The sequence below is a fragment of the Aythya marila genome (genome assembly GCF_965140915.1).
Source record: "Aythya marila genome assembly, chromosome: 1".
Lineage (NCBI taxonomy): Eukaryota > Metazoa > Chordata > Aves > Anseriformes > Anatidae > Aythya > Aythya marila.
The window spans coordinates 76411987-76434957 of record NC_139042.1 but is presented as its reverse complement, the minus strand read 5'-3'; the positions used below and the strand labels follow the sequence as shown (position 1 = coordinate 76434957).

The window sequence follows — 22971 nt, the reverse complement described above, 5'->3', positions numbered from 1 at the left end:
TAGGTCATGCATTGTTTTTAAATGCCGAAATTTGATCTCTTTACAGATAAAAATCAATAGCCTTATTGCCTGTATGGGTCCATCGATACGTGTATGCACTATTTACATACATTAGCACTGTTATACAAGCAACTTGTCCTAAATAAACAAAAATTGTATAAGGATGTTGCAATTGCTGGTGAACCTAAAAGTGCTGGGTTTGGGAGCTGTGTTTTTCCCCCAAAGTTGAAAGAAAACACATGGTGATACATAGGAAGATTATGCTACTCTTTCTTTAAGACAGGCACCAGAAGTTTTAAGAAAAGACAGGTTCATTCCCAATTTCAGTATTTCCTGAGTGTTTTGTTGCCACATTTTATAACTTGAACTTCGCTGATGTTTGTTTTGTTGCATTTTATAAATAAAACAGGGCAAAAGCTGAGAACTGAGCAAACCCGGGATTCAGCAATCCAGCAGACATCTAAGTCTTGATTAAAAATATTTCTCCTGATTAAAAGCGACCCACCCATGAGAATCAAAGAGATAGGAATTTGGAGGCATGCCAGTTCATACAATAACTATGTTTATTTGTCTTAATAAATATTTAAGAAACATGACTTGTGGTATTTGATACAACTGAGCCCGGTTAAAAGGCCTCTCTCCATGACATAAGCAAATACCGTCTACCCTCTTTATTTGTCTGACTTCTCCAACATTCAAGGCTAATCTAGTTTTAGGTCAGGAAAAAGACTGCGGTCTGTCATTTTAAACAAACCATTGTAGTAAAACGTGAACAGGAAATTCCTAACTACGCTGTTCAAAGAACAATGATTAAAAAAACAACAGAAACTTACAAAGTACAAGGAGCCTACAGACTATCACAGGACAGTTTGGGTGGAAAAAAAAAAAAAAAAAAAAAAAAAAGCAAAAAAAAAGAAAAAGGCCTATAATTACCTTGCTCGGTATTTTCCCTTCCTCCTCTGCCCCCCCTTGCCCACCCCATTGCCTCCGCAGGGGCAAGGGGTCCTTCAGCCTCTGCCGAGGGAGGCACATTGGTAACCGAAGGGGGAAGACCGCAGTATATACAGCTCTGTCTGATACCTTGGAAATATCCGGCCCGCGGGAGTTAGCGCAGGCATGCCATTCATTCCACAACATATAAATGCCCTCTTTAGAGCCTCAGCTAAGCAGCAGTTTCATTTGGATTTTGAGGCACAGGTCTGCCTTGTTTTTCAATAAGCAGCAAGCTATTTTTACTGTGGAAAAAAAAAAAAAAAAAAAAAAAACACGTTTTAAAGGCATGCCTACTAGCATACAGACAGTGTATAAAATGGATAAAATGTGGATTCAAGGAAAATCTCCTGCATTAGCGTTCTATTCATAGCACCGATTTCCCTCTCTTCAAGAAAAGGACTTTTCTCCTTTTTAATTTATACCAAGTGTGATGTGTTAAAATGTTTGGAAATTCTTTAACGAAAGCACTCTGACAACTATTTGGGTTTTATTCTCAGAAATCTGGATACCTGACTATCTTCACCAATCAACAGAAGAAAGGAAAAGGATACATTCCTTATTTGAGACAAAAATCACAGCTAAAGGGAACGATTTCACTTTTAACATAAAGTGCTAACAACAACAAAACGAAAACATGGAAAGAGCCTCAGGCAAACTTCACAGTAGAGATACCCTAAAAATATCTGGATATGGGTACTAGTATCAAAATCTTCAACCACTTTGAAAAACAAGCCTCAGAGTACATATGTAAAAGGTCAGAGACAGAAAAACGAACATATGATCCCTGCAGAGCTGCATTCTGAAGAACACCATTCATGGGCTGGAGGGTGGGGAAAACGTTTCCACAGCCAGGACACTATCCACAGTTTCGGGGTGTTTCTAAAGGAATCAGAGTCCTGGACACAGGGTAATTTATTTTTAAAGCGGACAGAAAAGCCTTTTATAGCTGCTCCATGGCTTCTAAATGTAAAGAAAAGGAAACTTATGGTTGTGATTAAGGTCAAGAATAAACATGATTTTCTTTATCAACTGACTTCAGAACGAACAAGCCAAATATCTGAAGAACAATACGGGCAAACAGTCATACGTGCAAAACTTCAAAAAACACAGATGTTCATCTACTGTACATAATTACAGAAAGCAGATTCCAAAAAAATTATTAGAGTAACTTTTAATGGCAGAATGATGGAGTAGTATTTCAAAAGAACAAGACAACTTTCTAAAAATTCTGAACCCCTTAAATGTAAGCTGTTAGGGGAAGAAAACATATAATCAACACTGTCATTCAGATGCTGTTGCTGAAATAATCAGATAATGGCCAAAAGGCTTCATAGAAGTCAGATACAGTGAATGAAATAGTCTTTAAACCAAGGATCTGAACTGAGACCTGGTCAGTAGTACCGATAGCAATGAAAATGTATTACCAGCTTAAAGCTGTTCAGCAGACCTTGTGCAACAGGCTGGAGATCGGCTCGCTCCTAGCAGGCAGATGTCCAGAGCACACAACCCGCTCCATCATCACTGTTACCAAACAGAAGCCACGAACAGGCACGGACAGATCTGCGAGATCACTCCCAGAAGGAACTTACCCAACACGCTACTACAGCCTGCCTTGGCACCAGCAAGTTCATCTGCACCCGTGCCGAGCCCTACAAAGGAGGCACTTCACATGGCAGCACAAGGTTTACAAAAACAGGCTGTTTTCCGTAATTGTCGGAGTTTTATTTAATCTGTCAAGTTTCTAGAACAGAGTCACAAATTTTACAAATGTTTGTTAAAATAAATAAGTAAAAAGCTCGCCCATATGTACCATCTGGTGTTTTGTCTTTTATTAAGTCATAGAAAGACATCGCATAACTTGGCTTAGCATGAAAACAGGTTTACATCTAAGGCCCAATGAAAAGTTCTTTTTTTTTTTTTTTTTTTTTTTTTTTTTTTTTTTTTTAAATGCACTTCTGGGAAAAGTTAAGATTTATTTTTTTTTTAAAGCACATGACACTCCTAGGAGACAAAAACTTGGGACATCAAAATTTGTGCCAAAATCTCCACAGGCTATTTTTGAAAATGCATTAAAAATGAAGATGATGGACCATTCCCTAAGATGCCCTTGAATCTGCAAGAAAAGACTCTGTACAAATAACTGAGGGGTCCTTAAAGGCCATTCACAGCCAGCTACTGTCCCCTCCAGCCCCCCCCCCCTTTTTTTTTTTTTTAAATGATCATAGCTTAGCAAACCTTCCACAGATCACTTCCCAGAAACACTTCTCAGCTCCAACCTTCAGAATTGTAAAGTGAGAATAACGGGTACTAACAGATAGTAAATCCTGGGGGTGATCAATTTTTCAGATGATTAAATGGCATTGCACAAAACATTCACATACACCTTCGTGGATTAGAAGACTTTTTGCTCTGAAAACCTTCTATTGTATTTAAGTCAAGAAATTTAAAGACTTCTCCAAAGCTTCATATAAACACATCCAGAAAAACAGTAAAAAAAGACAAGGAGGAATTTGCAAAGCAGCTTATTTTACAATAGGAAAATAATTCCTGGAACTGGAAATACAATATCTTTATAGCACCATCAATCAATCAGAACCTAAGAGTCAGACTGATCATAACTATCTCAACATTTTACACCAGAAACAGGCTAAAGGGAAAGACTTGCTTAAAGCAAAAATGTAAGGGTTTATTTCATAATCCAGCAGCTAATTCCCCCCCCACACACACATATCACCTTCCCGAACAGAAGGCACTTAACCAGCACACTTCAAGAACAGCAATCATACTCCACAACTCCATCAGTTCAAAGTGACTTGACTGAATTGACTGAAACTAGCTGGTCATTATATATATTAAAAAAATAATAACTAAAAAAAAAAAAAAAAAAAAAAAAAAAAAAAAAAAAGCTTCTTAAATTCAGTGCATTACGTGGTGTTATGGGAAATCGAGGAAAAGTTCAGCTGAATGAGTATGCAAGACTGCCAAAGCCCGGAGAAGTATTAAACACAAACAATGAGACAGGCAGCATCAGGACAAGCACTAGGACCTCTTGTGCCCCGTCTCTGAGCACACTCCCCTTGACTAAGGCAAAAAGCTTAGGAAATCCATTATTTTTAGACTCCTACATTGTAGCTACTTTTGATTAATATAAGTGAAGTGTCACTTCTTTCTGAAGTCCTTGCTGTAACTAAGTACATTAAAATACTGTCCCATTCGTGTATTAAACTGCAATTTCCCAAGGGTTCAGAACTAAAAGAAGTTTTCACATCAGATTTTCCTCTTGATGACTTCAGATGTACTCCCCAACTTCCCCTAGAGGCAACAGAAATTCTGTAACTGAATTGGCCCAACTAAGCAGCAACATTAAACTCAGAATTGAAATTCAAATGTCCATGCAGAGTCTTGAGTACATGCTGCCTATTTATCACAGATCTCAGTACAACCATAACCACAAGAGCAGGACTAGATTTTCCCTTGAATAAACTATGAGCTGGCAGAAAAGCAAAGGTAATACAACTCAAAACAATGCAAAGTAGTTTTTTAATGTCATAACTCAATACATTGCATACAGTTGGAAATATTAATCTGAATATACAGTACAAATATACAGGTTCTTAAACTGGAACCTTACAGGTTACCTACTGGTGAAGACTTTAAATGCATTTTCAATTTTATTATACAGAGAGGATAGAGAAAGTGTAGCTTTCTCTACACTAAGTGTAGCTTTTTCTATCTCATAATGGATAATGAACAGGTCTAATATGTATTTCTCATCAGTTACTGTTAGAGACCATTTAGATTCTCCAACAACTGATCTATGTATGAACCAACAGCTGTGATACTTTTTTAATAAATTGTTCTTGGGTTAACTTATTTTGAAGTTTGGGTTACAGAGACCTATGTACCATATCAGATCTTTAATACTGCCAGTCTTGGTTTTATCCAAAAGATGAAATCTGAGGGAAACAGAAGACACAAATGTTTAAACAGTCATTTCCAAACATATGTAATACCTTCTCCATCCACAAATCATCCCTACATTGCCAAAAAGAAAATAGAAATGTCAGTTTAGTTTTTATTCTGAAAGTTCCCTTTTTAAGCACGCATGGGGTTGTTGTTCCAGTCAAGTAACTTTGGACTGTAAGAAGTGTGACACAATTTGTTTATGCTGCAGAATTGGATAATTATGCAGCATTTTCAGCCATCTTCCCAAACACAGATAAGCCACTCTTTCTAAGAATCATTGTGTGTTAAGGTTAAAAAGTCTTAGTTTTAGCTGTCTAAATGGGAATCCAATATTAAATAAATCAACTTTGAAATATTGCGTGTTCACAGCTTTGATACCAACCTTTGCATTTTGCCATAAGGAATACTAATCACTGTACGTGTGAAAAACCTTCAGCCTAAGTACAATATAAATCAAAATAGTTTCAATGACGTTCTCTATACATATTTTATCTTGAAAATAACTCTTTCAGAAAGCTACGAAAGATATCTTCTGATCCTCTGCTGCCAGTTCAAGGCTGTTGATACCACTATACTTTATTTTTGTCCCACTGCCAATTAAATGCGCTGAAGTAGAAAAGTCTTCAAAAGCAACAACAACAACAAAAATACAGCAATACCGGTTTTTGATAGTCACTAATTCAGTCCCTGACGGCAATCAGCTGTTAGCCAGCACAGAATCTCACCTCAATCCCCCACACTAGAAGGGGACAGACCGGACTCATCACTGGATGCAAGAGACCTTCGTACTCTAGCAAAGCACCCACAGGACAGGAAAAAACAGGCCAAGAAACAGGAACTGAGAAATACTCCAGCTTATCTGAAAATACAACACGCATCTCGAGCTAGTCTCGCTAGGTAGGAGCTGACTCAAATGATTCAACGTGCCAGGAGAACTGACGGGGCCGTCAACTTTTAGCAGAGGCTCTCCATGTTTTTAGCACGCTCTGAATGTGCCAAATCCAAATTAATTTTCCTATCTGGAACAGAATCAAGAAACGAGCAAGGCCCCTGTAGCATGGCAGAACAAAACCTAGATCCCCATTCCCTTGCCACTGAACAATTAAGAACCAAGGGGTTTATCTCCATGAAACAGGCCCTGGACTGGGCCACAAAACAGGCAAGGCAAAAACATGACACCAGAGCTCCTGCTCTTCTTCATAAGCAGGGAGCCAAAAGCCTTGTAAACCACGTAACTCCAGCATTACAGCCACCTCCTCCTCTTCTAGCTGGAAATTTCAACCTTTATTCCTTCCAGTCCCGTAGTGACACTCCCGTCGAACAGTCTTTTGATCAGCTGTAGCCCAAAATACTGGCGGTAAAGCCACTTTTTCCAAGGCCTCTGACAGCTGCTTTGTTGGCTTTGCTATCCCCTCGACGTGCCTCTCCTCACTCCACCCTTCCTCAGGTACACCCCGTGCCTCCCCACCGAGCCGAGATTCTCCCTGGAGGTACTCCACTGTCAACATCCTCCTGGTATCGACCCGATCTCATACCCAACTCCCTCACACTCCTCCGAGGTGCCGCGCTGCCAGCATCCTCCCCAGCTCCCCATCTGATCATACACCCGATCCTCCCAGCCGCCTCCTTCGCTCCCTGCCAGCGATGGCAACACTTGCCATCGACTCCACCAACCCTTCCTGAGCACTCCCAAGCTGCTGCTGAAAACCCAGACTCCCCCCCCAGATCAGCTCTGCAGGTTGTACCTGCCCCTCACGACTGAAAAGCCACTTCCACACCACTACCCAATGGACAAAGTTACAGTGAAACCTGTTTAAGACACTTTTGTTAGTTTTTATACATCTGTCTGACATTTCAAAGGTGAATCCTCACTTTTAAAAAGGTAACTTGAGATGCAGTGTTTTACCGTGGGGGTATTTTAGAAGTCAGTAGTCAGGACTGCCATTCACGAAGAGGATTCACCCAAGAGGGTTTTAAACTGACTCATCACTTTTGCCTAAGCCAGGTCCTTATTGAATTAAACTTAATTGCCATAAGCCATTTAAATATCCATCTGCCCTGAGGGTAAGTCAGCTGAGGGAGCTGAACAGGCCAAAACGCACCCTTCCCAAAAAGAGAAAAATTAAATGCTGAATAGCTTATTTTTGCCAGCTGGACTTAGTGTGAGGTTGGATAACCACCAGTACCAGTGCGAGAGGTACAAGACCATGAGGCTGGAGGGGGGGACACCGCTGCTTTTGGCAACAGGGAACCACTCACTCGGTGGTGCTGTATTGTGAAACCTTGCTGAGCGTGCAGCCTGGGCTGCCACGGAGAGGTAGGGCAAGTCCCTCGAGGTTGTTCTCCTCTTTGGCTAGCTTCTTGCAGCCAGAAACAAGTTGAAGATCACAGAAAAGCTGCAATACTCCCTGGCTTTGCTGGTGAACGTGAGCGGTCACATCTGTAGCAGATAAGACATTCAGGAAGTTCTATTTTTAACTCTAGGCAGAAAAAGTATTAGTTTTACTGTTTCACCAAAATACCAGCTGAATACTTCTGTTCGGCCTCACGTGCAACTTTACAAAGCTCTACCTTCCCGTAATCAATGTGAAATTATAAACCAACATTACATTGAACAGACACCTCTACGGTGCTTGTTAACAGGACTTTGCCTGCTATAGATAAGTTCTTAATTTTTTTATTGCCTACAACTCATTTGTTCTCATGTTTGCATACTGCTGTCACTATATTTACATTTGCTGAAAATGTGAAGTTGTTATCTCTCAAACTAAACTTATCTCTAAAATCCAAGCCTAAATAGGATATTTTTTTCTTGAGATAACAGAACTTCAGACCCTAGCCTCATGACATTTCAAATCTTGTATTCTCACATGTGCGGTTTATAGATCTTGAAAAGCAGACACTCTCCCCTCCAACTTTTTCAAAGACATTCATTCAAATACGTAATTTTCTTCTAACAATGCTTGGTGCTGTCTAGCAACAATAAATACAACCACTATGTCTACAGTGACTCGCATATGCATTGGTCTACACACAGACAAAACAGTAAACTACCTTTTCTGATAGTTTTGAGCACTAGCAACATCTGACAGACCAAGATTTCTCAGATCCAACTTATAGGCAAGACAGCCAATACCTCTGCACAGAACCCTCCAAGAATTAGCCCTTGTAACACGTGCCATTGCATTGCTGCAGCTCACTGCAGTCACAAGCCCTAATTTAGTCCTTTCTAGCCAGCACACAAACACAGCAAGGCAGGTGTCTGCATTCTCTGACTGCTGAAAATACTTAAATACCTCCATCTAGAATTCAGTAAAAACTACACGTGCACAGGAGAGGAGGAAAAAAAAAAAAAAAAAAAAAAAAAAAAAAAAAAAACTTTTACCTTTAACGAAGCATTAAGAAGCTTAACAATGCAACAACGCTCTTGGTTAATGAGGTAAACTTGGCTCTGTAGCTGTTTGGATGTCTTACCACATGTGAATTAGGTCTTGCAGTTTTATGCTATCTAAGCCAGATTTTCAAAGTATATATATGTTAACCTGTAAAACCAGTCAAACAAATCACAATTCACTACTATTGTACTAAAAGGACAACCTTTCATTTTCAGGAAGAAGGAGTGGATGCTTCCCACCTCTACTTTCTGAGACACTGAAACATTACTAAAAACATTTAAAAATATTTATCCTCAATTACTGGAGATAAAGCACTCATTTTTAACTATGTCATATTACAAGAGTAGTTTATCAGAAAATGTGAACACGTATTTCATACAGGTATTGCTTACTTCATCCAGGTATCTAATTCAGAGAGCTGAGATCAAGAAAAAAATGCAATAATTTAAAATTAATTTACCACGAACCAGCTCATTAATGTTTACGTGTTATCAGAATCTAACAATTGAAAGCAAGGACTGAGTTTGAAAACAAACTTTGAAAATGCACAGACATTAATTCTGAGACTCTCATATCTATGCTTATTTTGAATCATAAACAATTTCATACAAGTGCCATATAAAAGTTAAACATCTGCCTGTTTGAAAACCTACCAGACTGAATGAAAAAAAATAGATACATGAATCAAATAGAATGCATCTCTCTTCTGAATGGCAAAGAAATAAATATGTCATGGCATATAAACGTGACACTTTCACAACAAATGTCAGCTACAGCATACCTTTAAAAATATTACTGGACTATTTTGAAGAACTAGAGCACAAGCATGTCCTGATGGGTCGGGGGCTCAGGGCACCGCAGCCCTCTCTTCCCGCATGTGCTGCAGCCCATACTCCCAGCCGCATGCCAGGAGAGCAGTCGCACAGCTGCACGGCTTTCCCATCCACGCTGTGACTGCATCCAGGCTTGACATTTGCACAGAAAATTCAAAACATCTGGATCTCGAGCAGTACTTTATATGCATTGTTTTTCATACAAATTCTACCAAGTCCACTGTATTCGCTGCTAACTTGAGGTAACCACATGATGCAACTGCAGTGACCCAGATGTTTCAAGTGGCGGTGGTAAACTGGACTTCTTCCTTGCCGTGTTCAGAGAAACAACCTGGAGAAACTCTCCACTTTCTAATGAAAGCATGGCTGCTCTGCCAATCCGTATGAGATATATTTAGCTAGATATATTATATATAGGTCAAGTGATGTATCATGCAATGGAGGCAGCAAAAATAGATGCTCACAGACAATGGGGCTTCAACTGATAGCTGACTTTGGCAAAAAAAAAAAAAAAAAAAAAAAAAAAAAATCAGATAATTTCATCTAGACAGCTAAAGGAGTAGAAAAACTATTCCAGCATTTAATATCTCTTATTATTAAAAAAAATATATCCAATTTCTGGTTTCAACTTCTGACTATCAGACACTATTATAAATCTATTAAACAAAAGAGATCTGAAGTCTCAGATATCATAATCTCTTTTTACAATCAGCACTCAAACCACTTCTTAAACACCTCTTTAACTGAGTAAGTTCAGCTCCCTTGCTCTCTTGGGAGAGCATGTTTTCCAGATTCATACTCATTTACTCTTTTTTTTTTTTTTTTTTTTTTTTTTTTTTTGAAGATAACCATCTTCATCTCTTGTGACCTTAGCTCTGACAGCCTAAGGAGCTAATTTATTTATAAAATCACAACCAAATTAGTATTTCGGCATTTCTGCTCACCTTGAATGATTTTCAAAGCATCACTTCCAAAAATACTTTTTTGCACCCTATAGGTTATTTTTTTTTTTTTTTGACATTAACAGTCTGCATCGCACAAATAAAACACATGATTTAACTCTGTCCTGTCATCATCGTGTTTTCAGAATGAATATTACAACGATCAACAATTGATTTGTTCTCTTCCCATTCCAAAAATAGCATTAGTTCAAAACAAAAATGTGAGCTAACGCAGGTGACAAAATACAACAAAATTGAAGTAGACAAAAAAAAGTCTGAAAACACACAAAAACTTAGTGCAAACTTTCAAAAACCGTGGTGGTACTGTGCTGTTGCCTTCATCTTTCCCATGCTTGGCAAGAGAAGTATTTGAATTGTAATGCTGAATGACACTGACCGTAACTCTCAGTGCAGGGGTTTAAGCCCAGCCTAGAAAAATGCTATTTGTGATTTAAACGATTCTCCTGATTGTCAATGGGCTGCTGAATGCTGTCAGCTGGGCAGATACAATGCACTATGCTGGCAGATACTCTCTGGCCTTGACAAAGAGGCCACTGCCTTTCCAAGGGTACCACACATGGTTGCTCCAGAAGATCCTTTGCCTCATTAGAGGCATGTCTTCCAGTTTCAGCAAAAGTTTGAGTAGCCCTTCTAATCTAAATCTATTTCACCTCCCAGCCCTTACCTGCCCTCAGAGCTGCTCCTCTCCAGGTCTCAGGGGAGGCAAGGTATCAAAAAGTTTGTCACTAAAAATGCTCTCAAAGCAAAAGTAGCAATAGCTCAGCAACTTAAACCTGTAGTTTTCTAGCTCTGAATATTTGACAAGAATATGGTGTAAGTTTCCCATTCGCCATCTCCTATTCCTTTATAAAAACTGAACTGGGGAAAGAGAAATCGCATGACGCAGCATCACGCTTTGCTTTGCTGTGAACGGTGGTTAACAGACCACATCGTTAGAGCAGCTAGCAGGAACTGCCTTTGTCCTGCTTCACAGGAAGAAGAGACGAGCTGGGTAGTACACTTGCTAAACACCAAATAAATGATGAGAACAAGGAGGAACCCTGAAATAGTTTGGGAGAAACAGCCCAAACTTCTGGACTTTTCTGCCCATTACCCACTACCTCGAGCTGTTCTGCAATGCATTCCTAATAACGCGTACCTGCCTAGTGACTTCCTCAAGCCAACTCCTTTCAAGTACACTACCCTTTCCTGCTTATTTTGACCTTCCATAATTCAGATTTTTCATCAGTCTCCTCCTCCAGCATATCTTACACCGCCTGACGTTTCACACCTCGTTCTTGTCCTTCACCTTCCAAGTCTCTCCTCCTTCTCCACAGGCTTCCCAGCACGCACGTTTTCTGCCTCTGAAGACTCCCCATCCCACGCGGGTGCTCCTTCTTTTCCCTCGGGGTTCCCTGCACAGCCAGCAGAGAGCTGACACCCTCACACCCTGAACCCTCACCAGACCGGTTTCTTCTCACCTGTTTTTCCCTGTCCTACAGGTTTTCAGTCCAGTTCCCCTACTTTTTGCTTCCCAGGCTTCAGGTGCCTTCTCCCTACCCCCAGCTCCTGATTTGCTTTGCTCCTCGCAGCTCTCCAAAACATCCCCCCTCCTGTCAAATCCCAAGGCTAATCCCTCTTGTTCCAACCCACCTCCTCTACAAGGCCAGGGCTCTTTCTCTCTGGGTTCAAGTTCACCAGCTTCAAGAATGAAGATGCTGCTGAGGACGCAGGACAGAAGAGCTACCTGATCTTAATAAAGATACCAGCAGTCCAGCTTGCAGGAAGCTCCTGCAAACGCAGCTGCTAGAAATACAAGTCCTTACCCAACCCATACGAATTCTTCAAAGCTTCCCAAACTGGCCCAGATGGATTATTTCTCCATGCAAAAATGCTGCTACACCTTGCAAGTTTAAAATCCTCATTCCAAACCAAGATGATTTAAATCTTCAAACAAACAAAGATGACAACTCACATTAAGAAGCTGAAGGAAACAAATCAAATCATCTCCCCTGGTGAGGTTCTGCAAAAACAGCACTGTGTCTTAGCTGTAGTTTCCACAAGCAAAAAAAATCTAACAAAAACTCACCAGCTTGGAAAGCTTTTGCCAACAGTTTTGGCTAAGCTCTAATCACTTGAAAACACAGCCTTGTAACAAACAGCAACTGTAGTAAGACCTGGTGCCACAAAGATCATCAATATCAACCACAAACGCAGTCAGTCTTTTATAAGAGCATTCACGATCCCCAGTTATTGACCAGCATCTCCATATACTAAGTACTGTGCAAACACGAGATAAAAAGGCCATTTGCTGCCTTAATCTATTAAGATAAAAGACAACTACTACAGCAAGAAGAAAATGTGCACTGAATGGTTCCACCTCAAGATCTACAGGGTCTACTAGACAACTGTCTAGCAATCTACACAGATCAACACAATAATTTCCATCAACCTAACCACTGATTTGATACCAAAGCAGCTTCTCGTATCTGCTCATTTTATCACTCTCCTACTGTTCTCCCTTTTCTTTATTCAATTTTTCCTACCCTAAAAAGAAAAAAATCATATGGCATCCACTTCTAGGTCCTTTATCCCTTTCACTCTGTTACCTTGACTTACCTCTTGCTCCTGTCACCTTCTTCCCAAACCCCCAAATCCTTCATACAGCACATTTCTCCTTCCTTAACTTCCCAAAATAGTATTTCCTTCTCTTCTTGGCTTCAACAGGATTATTTTTTTCTTATATCAAATAACCGCTTCATATTAAATTCACTAACCTAACTACAAAAGGCTGAGAAATCTCAAAGGGAATGTTGAGAAAAAAAAAAAAAACAAAACAAACAAACAAACAAACAAACAAAAAAACTATTAAGTCCCAGCTACAGAGAAAGAGGAGCCCGTGGGGATGCTTGTAGGATCACTGCCCATAAGAAAGCTTGGAGGTGCTGATTCTCAGAGTTCAGGTCATGTGCAACATGGCCCGAGGTCCCATAATTTCATCCAACTCCTCCTGGATAGAAATGAAACCAACACACCAGGAACGGAAACAGGGGGCTGACTTGTCACTCTATGGCAAATTGACAATGTTGAGGCAAATATGATACCAAACACATTATTCTACCTTACTTTTTCAAGTTCTTTTTGCAGAAAAAACACCTTCAGTACCATCTCCCTGGTGCTCCGACCTTTCCTTTCCAAACTTTGGCAGAACACAACTAACCTGACCCCTTCCTACTTTGTTGCTGCCCCCAGGAATCCGAGTAGCTGCAATGAAAACTCAAAAGACCAGCCACCTTCCGCTATGCAAAACACAGCCATCTCACTGCACTAACAGCAGCCTGTTCTCAGCCAGAGATCAACTCTGCAGTCATAAAACTAGCTTCTGCTGCTTGAATCCTGTAGAAACTGTTGACATTTCCTCATGGAAACATTGTGTCTTTTCTACCTGCCCCAGTGTAACTGTCTCAATCTCTGCTCAACAGCCTGATCTCCTCACCTGAAAAATACATCTCGGTTTAAATACTGGTGTGAAGTATTTAAAGAAATTTTCAAACGTCGCGTGGCATTTCAATTATTTCTTCAAAACATGAGGTCCTAATTTGAGCAGTGCTATTCGAATTGCACGGCGCTACATCGCCACTGAATTTAAACACTGCAGGGAATTGCTAAGTCTTTTTCTTTGCTGTCTCTACATAAAGTACTCCAGGAGACGAAACTGCACACCCCCTGAAATTTAATGGAAAGGACAGCACGCAGAGAAGCCACAGACACATTATTGTGTCACCGGTTACCTTTAAAACAGAGTACTGCAAGTAAGCGGACGTTAAAAAACGCACAGATCGCTGCAGAAAAAAATGCGCTAAAGCATAATAACAAGCATTTAATACATCAGCAAAAAATATGTGCATGCGTAAGTATGTCTAAACAACGAGACAAAAGATCTTGATCTCGTAGGTAAATATTTAGGCTATTTAAACAGCTATGCATCATTGTGCAAGACGGCAGGAATTGCTCAAATTACTTCAGTCTTTAACCCAGACTGCGCTTAAATGTTTCTGTGGCCTGCTTAACATTCCTGGCATAGCTCTGGCAAGGTAGCTCTGGCCGAAGTTCAAACTGTCCTTGTCCAACTTTCGCTTACTATAAAAACATTGTTTAATATAGAAAAGCACACACGGAGACATATGTTTCTTATTTCGCAGACACCTCCGAATACTGACACTTGTGTTCCGCAGCTCCGCGTGGAAATTTTTGGGCGAGCGCGTTCAAAGCGCGGGTGCGTGCAGCAGGCGGCACCCTCCGCAGATATCCCCCTGCTTCCAGAAGTTTTAAAGCCCGGACAACTTTTAAGCCTTTATGGGCAGCTCTGTCAGAGGGCGCACACCCCACAGGGTGCAAAACCTGCTGCGATTCACCCCAAGCTGCCGAGACTCGGGGCCGGGACCGTGCCCGTGAGCCGGGGCCGGCTCCGAGCCGCGGCGCTGGGGCCCCGCTCGGCCCGGCCCGGCCCCGCCGCCCACACCCCGCCCGCGGCCGCGGCCAGGAAAATGTCGCCGCCGGGCCGCCGGGCACACGGAGCCGGCAGCGGGACCGGGATCCTGCGGGACGGGACGGGACGGGACGGGACGAGCCCAGCCCAGCCCAGCCCAGCCGGGGGCTCCCCGCCCGCTCCTGCCCCGTACCTGTCGCGGGGGTCGATCCACGAGGTCTGCCGGGTGTTGTGGTCGATGTAGAAGACGCGCCCGTCGAAGTCCCGCGCCTCCTCCCAGCCGGCGGGCAGCGGCAGCTCCGAGCTCTCCCGGCCCCGCTGCCCGCCCGCAGCCGCCGCCGCCGCCGCCGAGCCGGGGCCGGGGCCGGGGCCGGGGCCGGAGCCGGGGCCGCCGCCGCCGCCCTGCACCGCCGCCCCTTGCTGCTGCCGCCGCCGCCGGCCGCCGCTCAGCCACGGCATGGCCGCCCCAGCGCCGGGCCGCCGCCGCCCAGCTCCGGCACCAACCCGCTCCCCGCCCGCCGCCGCCGCCGGGGCAGCTCCCGTCCCGCGGCCGCCCGCCGCTTCCTCCCCCCCCTCCTCTTCCTCCTCCTCCTCCTCCTCCTCCTCCTCCTCCTCCAGCACTAGCAGGCGGCCCCGCGGGCAGCGGGACTCGGGCGGCTCCGGCTGCGCCGCGCCGGGCTCATCCTCCCCCGCGACAGCCCCGCTCGGCGCCGGGACCAGCCCCGCCGCCGCTACAAACCCCGCCCGGGCCCTGCCCCGGCCCCGGCCCCGGCCCCGGCCCCGGCCCCGGCCCCGGCCATCTTCCCGCCCGCCCCCCCTCGCCAGGGCCCGGCCCCCGCCGCCGCCTCCACCCCGCCCGCCCGTTCCCACGCCGCCGAGGGCCGGGCCGGGCCCCGCGGGGAGCGGCGCTTCCCCCCCGGCCTCCCTCCTGCCCCGGCCCCCGGCTCGGCTCGGCTCGTCCCGGCCCGGCCCGGCCGCCCCTTCCTCCGCCGCCCGCGGGGGAGGCGCCGCGGAAGCCGGGCCCCAGCCCGGCCCGGCCGCTGCTCCCCGGGGGCGAGGGGCGAGGGTGGTCGGCGGGCGGCATCCCCGGGAGCCAAGTGTTTGTGAGGCGTGGGTCAAAGCTAAGCCATGGCACAAAGTATTAAGTCAGGGGTTACAGTTTCTAGGATTTTAATTATGTCTCCCAGGCTTTCCGAGCCTTTATTTAGCTGAGGTAGGCGTTCTCAAATGGCACAGGTCTGTATTAGCAATGCCTTGGGACACTGGATTTTCTTGTTCAAAGAATAAAAAAAAAAAAAAAAAAAAAAAGCCCTCTGCACCACAGCTCAGCTCTCCCTTCATTGCCTTTAACGGCCTTGCAGCGATTACCTTAGCACAATGTCTGCACAACAGCACCGTGCCAAGACGCTGCACCAGTTCATAGTACCTGGAAGCAGCAGAGCCAGGTCGTTATAGTAATCCACCAAGACTAATTAGCCCTGCTGAGGATATGTGCAGCGTAGCTTCCTCTTCCTCATCACTCCCCGCAGTCCCAAGATAAGGTCCAGCTTCAGCGAGGAACCTATGGACTGAGGCTGCAGAAACAGTACAGGACTGACTGACCATGGAGTGTCAGTATTTTGGGGACAAGGAGCTCAACACGGTGGTGGGCAGAGGGGAAGTGACGGGACCTAATGTGGAACATTTCATTCAGCTCATAGCCCTTTGACTAAATTCTCGTCTTAACTTTGGCAAAGTGCTTCAGGCTAGAGCCAGAACAGGACTTGGCTGGGTTGTGGTTTCTCGGCAGAATTATGACACACATGTTCCGTGTAAAGCATGAGCTGGATGTCCAGTATGGCTTGGATCTCGTGGATGCATTATAATTGCCGTTTAGGATGCATCTGCTGCTGTGTGAAGGACAGGGCCAAGACTTTCAGGTGCACAGTAGCTGCTTCTCCAACTGGTAGCTTATATCTCCCAAAATCTTCAACAAATGTGGAAAAAATATATATGTCTGTACATGATGCCTGGAAAAGATTTTCAGGCTAAACAAGAGAACTTGTCCTGAAAAACTCCGATTTAAAATTGTCCCAGCCTTCAGTTTTAATTTCTAGGCTCTCCATATTTAGAAAAAAACCTCTAGCTTAGTTTAGGAATGGAAGCTTCTGAATAAAGGTGCTGAAAAATGTGATTCCAAGAATCCAGCCAGCTGCACCCAGAGCTGGTTATGGCAGTCAGTAGGAAATGATAGGGCTAGCGGTTGCCACACAAGAATAGAAACTCCCTCTGTCTGCAGCACGCTTGTGCCAAGATGCCAGGCAGGAACTCTCTCAATTATTTTTAAGGCCAGATTGGTGCCCTTCATCGGATGTTACCTCATCCTTTTGCCTGTTCCCCGGGAGGAAATGAACAAAGCATTCAGGAGCCAATGGTTATTTTTGAGCAATATGAAGAGAAGAACCTGAAAAAGTTGCCACAGTTTTAAAGCCAGAGCACTAATTTGCAGTGCATTCTCTGCCATCCTCACCTGCAATGAAAACCTACTGAACCTGCATCACTGCTCCCTCAGTATCCTTTTCCTTCCTCTTAAATGTCTGTCATACCTCATCAGGAAAAAGAGAAAGAGAAGAATGGACAAAGTGATGTAGCATAGCATCTCTCCATTTTGGGTTGCAGAAACAAACCCCTCTGCCAAATAAAGGTGACCTACATAATAAGCAACATGCAAGTACACCACAGAAGGCTTAGAAGAGATAGAAGTCTGCCACAGTAGATGAAATGCTTTCACACGTGCCAGTATGTCGTATTTCATATAAAGATGTATCTGTTTATATAAACTCACATAAGTCCCCTGTCTCACTGGTCTCCATATATTCAGAATATGCATCTTGATTCTCATGATTTCACACACCTTCATTCCATGCCTATTTTTCTTTAATCACATTTTTTTCCACCTGCAAACATTGTTCACATACTCACTCATTCCTCAGGCACACCTGTTCCCATTAGCTCAAAATTACACATGTAGCCTTTCTACATGTACCCTCCCTTGCCATAGTCAGTTTTTTACCATCACGGATTCTATGTACACATCTTCTCCACTCTACGTGCTCTTATAACCAAGACCATAATGGATATCAAAACATTTTCCATCGAACACATAGATGACTTTTCCAGCTGTAGGTTGTACATAACAAGTTCCAGCTGTCCCACTGTGGAAAAGGGAAAACCCCTTCATTCTGCGTGAAAATCCCAATCTCCTTTGGTACTCCACTTCTTTCTTGCAATTGCCGGGAAATGGCAGCTGGGCAGAACTGTGACCTCTGTGCGTATAATAACAACTCCACGCCTCATCTTCTAACTGTAGAGCTTACTTGTAATTTGTTTCTCATTTTCCATGTGTGGTCATAGATGTCTTCTGGAATGGCAGAGTGGAGGCTCCTTCATCATCATTGCCCTTCTGAAGGCCAGCTATCACACTCATCCTGCAAATTGGGGGAGACTGCTGGGGGATTCCCCTCTCCAAACCAAATAAAGCTGCATGTGGCAGCCCTTTAATCGGTTGAATTGCTTTACTGCTGAGAAATCTGTCTCAGGGGAAAGTTCTCCTGGGGATGCAGTACAGAGATTCATCCTCCAGGATGGTGGAAACCAGGCTGGCTGCCCAGCTTTTGCAGCTGCAGGCTGGTATGATGTCTGAAGCTCTTTCAGACAGTTGCTGGGCAAAGGAGAGGTCTGACACGTGGGTTTAAATATGTGAAACAAGATGCAACGTTGGCCCTTCTGTAGGGTTAGCAATTGAGATGGCATGGAAGGCAAACTGGATGAACACAAATCACCATGGGTTACACAGGAGTTCTAGATGGCACAACAGGCAACATGGAGAGTTGTATATAATAGGAAGCATGATCAACAGTAACCCACTACAGAGGAACCAAAGAGCAGCAAACCCTCAACCCTCATTGGCTGCGGGAGTAGAGGGCCTGTCAGTGGTTGTCCTCTAGCCCAAGTACAGGCACAAAGGGCACTGAGAAACAAAACAGAAATGTATAATCACTGAGGGCTTTCAGGGTGTGAAACAGAGGAGGGAGATGTGTCCACGTTCATGAGAAGGAAGCATGCCTTTCTGCACACTGAACAGGTCTGATAAGGAGTTCTCCTTGAGACAGGGTATTCCTACACAGCAGAGACTGAAAATCCCAAATCAGTGGGAAAAGCAAAGGGTAAGTCTGAATCTAACATGAAGACTTATTGAAAGTTTTCACAAACAAGAATATTTTATCAGGAGGCATTCGTATAGGGGAAGGTTTGTTCATTCTGTAGCAACAAGATCATCTGAGAAAAGAAGTAGTTCTACTAGTTTTTGTAGTCACTGATATTTTTTCCCCTGATTCTTTTCTTCATGGTAATTCCAATTAAACAGAACATGGAATATCTATAGTTACAGCCTTCTGGGTCAGTAGTCCACATGCAGCCAAGGAAATAATAACAAGCTATTGTTTGATGCTTCACTTCCTGGTATGGAAATAGCATAAAAAGGCCCAAGAGTTGCACTGCCATAGCACAGAGTATACATAGGTGGTGGGTGAGGTAGATAACAAAGCTGATGGTACCTCTAGGCACATGAAGAGAATAGTCTCTTACATGATTTTTAGTTCAAATCTTGAGGCTGTGGTTAACCTTTGCTTGAATGCAAATCAAGTGCTTAGATACTTGGTACAATAAATTGTATACATAGCTATTTGTTCTCAAATAGTTATGCCCATAAAACATAATAATATGTAAATAATGTGTTTTTGTAATGTACATTTGAAATTTGATGGCATACCAAGATTCTTCATTTATGGCTTTGATTTAATAAAAAATACATAGATGAAATTATTGAACAGAAACTTTTAAAGATACCGAATTTTGTAGAAACAATAAGATACATGTATGATACTCCTCCAGGCATCACAGATTATATAAGACTACCTTGGCTGCAAATAGAAAAGTTGTGAAATATACAGGAGCTAGATATTAAATAACTGTAGGAATAGATTTAAATATAGATCAATTCCTCTGAGTGTGCAGTCCTGCTTACACCCAGGTTGCATACCCTGTTCTAATTCTCCATTTCATGGCACCTACTTGTTTGTCTCTAAAAGGCCTGGGATAGAGGTGATGGGAATTTCTCTTTCTCATTCCTAATATACCCTCTTCGCTCTACTTATTTATCAGCTGTCAGTAGTGTTTGCTTAGAACAGTGTAAGTGCTCATACTCAGGAAATCCCACTGACCACGTTTCCCTGGACAAATTCAATTCTTCATCCTACAGCCCAGCTTGTCAACCATTTAAACATCCAGATATAGCATTTTATCTATCCAAACATTTAGGATGTTTATAATTATGAAGAGTTTTTATTTATTTATTTATTTGTTTGTTTATTTTGGAGGGACAAGGAATTTTTCACTTGCCTTCCTGTGGGATGTTCTGTTCCAGGCAACTTCCAAGTTCAAAGCTCATCATTAAATCTGTGTGTAAGTTGCACAACATTTACAATTTTAGATTTCTAAAATTCAATGTAGGAATCTGATGAGTCATTGAGCTAGTTCCATCAATATAACAATCTTGCTGTGACATCCCACTGCAGGGGCTGGAAGGGCAGGGGGTAGTTGCCTCTCTTGTCTCTGTCTTTGCTGTGAATACTCACCCACTTATTCTATTTGCAAACTTAAGGCTATTTCACTTAAGTGCTTTCCCAGACAACTATAAATAGGCTCTTGGAAGTGGTAATTAAGTCAGGACCACATTCACTCGCAGGAATTTAACAACTTCTCCTGGCAGAATGCGATTGTTTTTTCCTCCTTCATCCAGGTCCTAGCAATTGGCCACAGAGAACCTGGAACAGTTTAATGGTTCAAACCATTTGCTGCATGATTGTATACTGGCACGTTATTCCTTCTGCCTCATTATTCTTGCTGCTATTAATTTTTATTAAAAAAAAATGTTGAGAAACAGACTCAGTCTGAGCTCAGTCTTGTCATATGCCCAAAATAAAATGGGACAGTGGAAAAGGCCTAGAGGACCCTCAGGTGGGAGGACAAGATGTTGAGTGCTAGGGAGATCCTGCAGAGGTGTGAGCAGAGAAAATTGTAAACTCAAGTGTACAAAATAAATTGCAACTGCATGAAATTATAATTTAAAGCTTAGTGTACTATATTTACTCTATATCATCCTAGCTTCAGGGATTGCAATGGGTATTTTGTGCTACTTCTGTCTTTGTAACAAGTTGCCATAAGGAAAGAAATGGTTTCTTCACAAAAAAAAAAAAAAAAAAAAAAAAATACAAGAGCATTGAAATCTCATAACAGCAAGCTTTACTACATATGGTGACCACAGCCTACACACCTCAGCACCAACAGGACACGGTTTTTGCCTCCTGGCCTTAGAGTCAGCAGGCGTGCTGTGCCACCCCTTGGTGCTGAGGTCTCCTCCTTGCTGTTTGGGTGCTTGGTGGAAGGCTTCTTGGGGCCTGAAGGATGGAGCGTGTCTTGTGTCACTTCAAAAGGTGGTAAGCGTATTCATTCCCCTGCATAAAGCTTTGTAAAAGCAGAAATAGAGAACTTTCTAGATAAATTACCATATATAGGCTTTCTGCAGGATTCCCCGGCACATTTGCTTAGTGACTCCCAATTACTTCACTAACACTGTAGTGCTTGTTCTCACATTGACATCACCGGAGAGATATTTATTCCAGCACAAGATGTTTGCTGTGTAGAATATGCCCAATTTTGTTTTACAAAAGCACATTATTACAGCTCATTTTTCATTTCCATCCAAAGATGTATTGTCCGTGGTATTGCATACTCTTAGGGAAAGAAACAACACAAAACCACCTCCTGCAATCTCCTTTTCTTCTCCTTCTAAAGAAGCACTCCTGTTCACATGCATTCCAGTAAATATACATTCCAGTTCAGTAATACAAGAATAACACCCACAGTGTGCATTGTGACTCTGGTACTGGAGACAAACTATAAAACCTCTGTAACGTGAGACTGACTGTATCAAGTCAAACCAAAATCTATCCAGCCAAATACCATGTTTCTAACCATGGCCACTACCAGCTGTCCAGAGGAGAAGAACAAATAAAAAATGCAGTAACGTTTTTCAATATCCTTATCCCACCCCAATCTCCGGTGAATTTCAGCTCAGGATGCTCTGACCTGATATTACTCTGAGCTGATATCCTTGTATTTAACAGCTCCCTTGGGATTTTCTTTGTTGTATTCATTCAATTGTTTTATCAACCATGACATGACATGAGGGTTGTTTTTTACCCTCCATCATTCCTTAGTAAATACCATCTCACCAAAACTACCTAGACAATTACCTAGACAAAAGACTTTTTTATTCTCTGAGAGCTTTCCTAGTTCAGATACTCTCAAGTTCTTGTAAAGTTCACATTAACATTTATTTTTGAACTGACCTCCAAATGATATTTTTCAAATACAGCTGGATTAGTATTCTCAGTGGATCATATGTAATTTTAAGGAAAGTTTAAAATATGTTTTTAATTGCTTAGAATTTTTCCAGTGTTTAAAAATCTGTAATTGGCTTTTAAAATTTAACTCTAAGATCTCTCAGTCCTTTAAAATCAAACTTGTAAAATCAAGGTTATATTGCTTTATTTTATCCTTACTGTAGGAAAATCTGCTAGTTTCTGTAGTGGCTGGTATTGTAAAAACCATGAAGATACTTAGTATAGCAATAATACAGACAAAGGAAAAGCATCTGCTGAGCTCACTGTATTGAAATAAGCAACATGCTTCTGTCACTAAACAGAGCAATCTGGTACAAAGTTAAAAATAAATAAATAAATAAATAAATCATTACTTGGCCCAAAACCTCATCTGCACAGAAAAATCCCTAAGTCAAAGTCAGTACCTTCAGAGCTGTGTGATGTTGGGAAGACTAGCGCTGCATTACTCCTTGTTTCATGGCAAAGTAAAGTTCAAGATTTTGTCCAGTTTCAAGCAGAGAGAGCTTCTCTTCAGTGCCTGTCTAGAAGCATCCTCTCCGTGGACTCTATGAGCATTGTGGGCATCTAGATTTGGAAGCCCTGGATTTTTATGTCTGTCATGTGCTTTGAGTTGCCTGAAGCCAGTGATGCAAATGCTATGCTTTAGTAATATCTGCTGTAAACAGCTGCCCACCATCATAAAGAATGAAAATCCTGTGGCAAGGGCAGGGCTGTAGCCCCGTTCTCTAGGGCAGGATGCAGCTGGTTTAATCACTGGACTTTCTCTTGGTGCAGTTTCTTGTTTCATTTGCTAAACACTTCCAGCTTTTGGAATGCGAAAGTGAAAAAGGCAAAGTTCAATCAAAACTA

The 22971-nt window shown here is 42.7% G+C and overlaps 1 protein-coding gene across 3 annotated transcripts in view; it reads right to left on the bottom strand.

Annotated features, from left to right (window-relative positions):
- The window catches only part of WWC3 (WWC family member 3), a 100094-nt gene extending 84926 nt beyond the window's left edge, over positions 1-15168 (bottom strand). The window contains exon 1 of one of the 3 annotated variants that reach the window (XM_082772486.1): positions 14811-15168. In XM_082772486.1, coding sequence (XP_082628612.1) covers positions 14811-15076 — 266 coding nt within the window. In that variant the 5' untranslated portion in view covers positions 15077-15168. The remainder of the gene's footprint in view (positions 1-14810) is intronic. The other 2 variants (XM_082772484.1, XM_082772485.1) reach the window with 2 other exon arrangements.
- Between the last annotated feature and the right edge of the window lie 7803 nt (positions 15169-22971).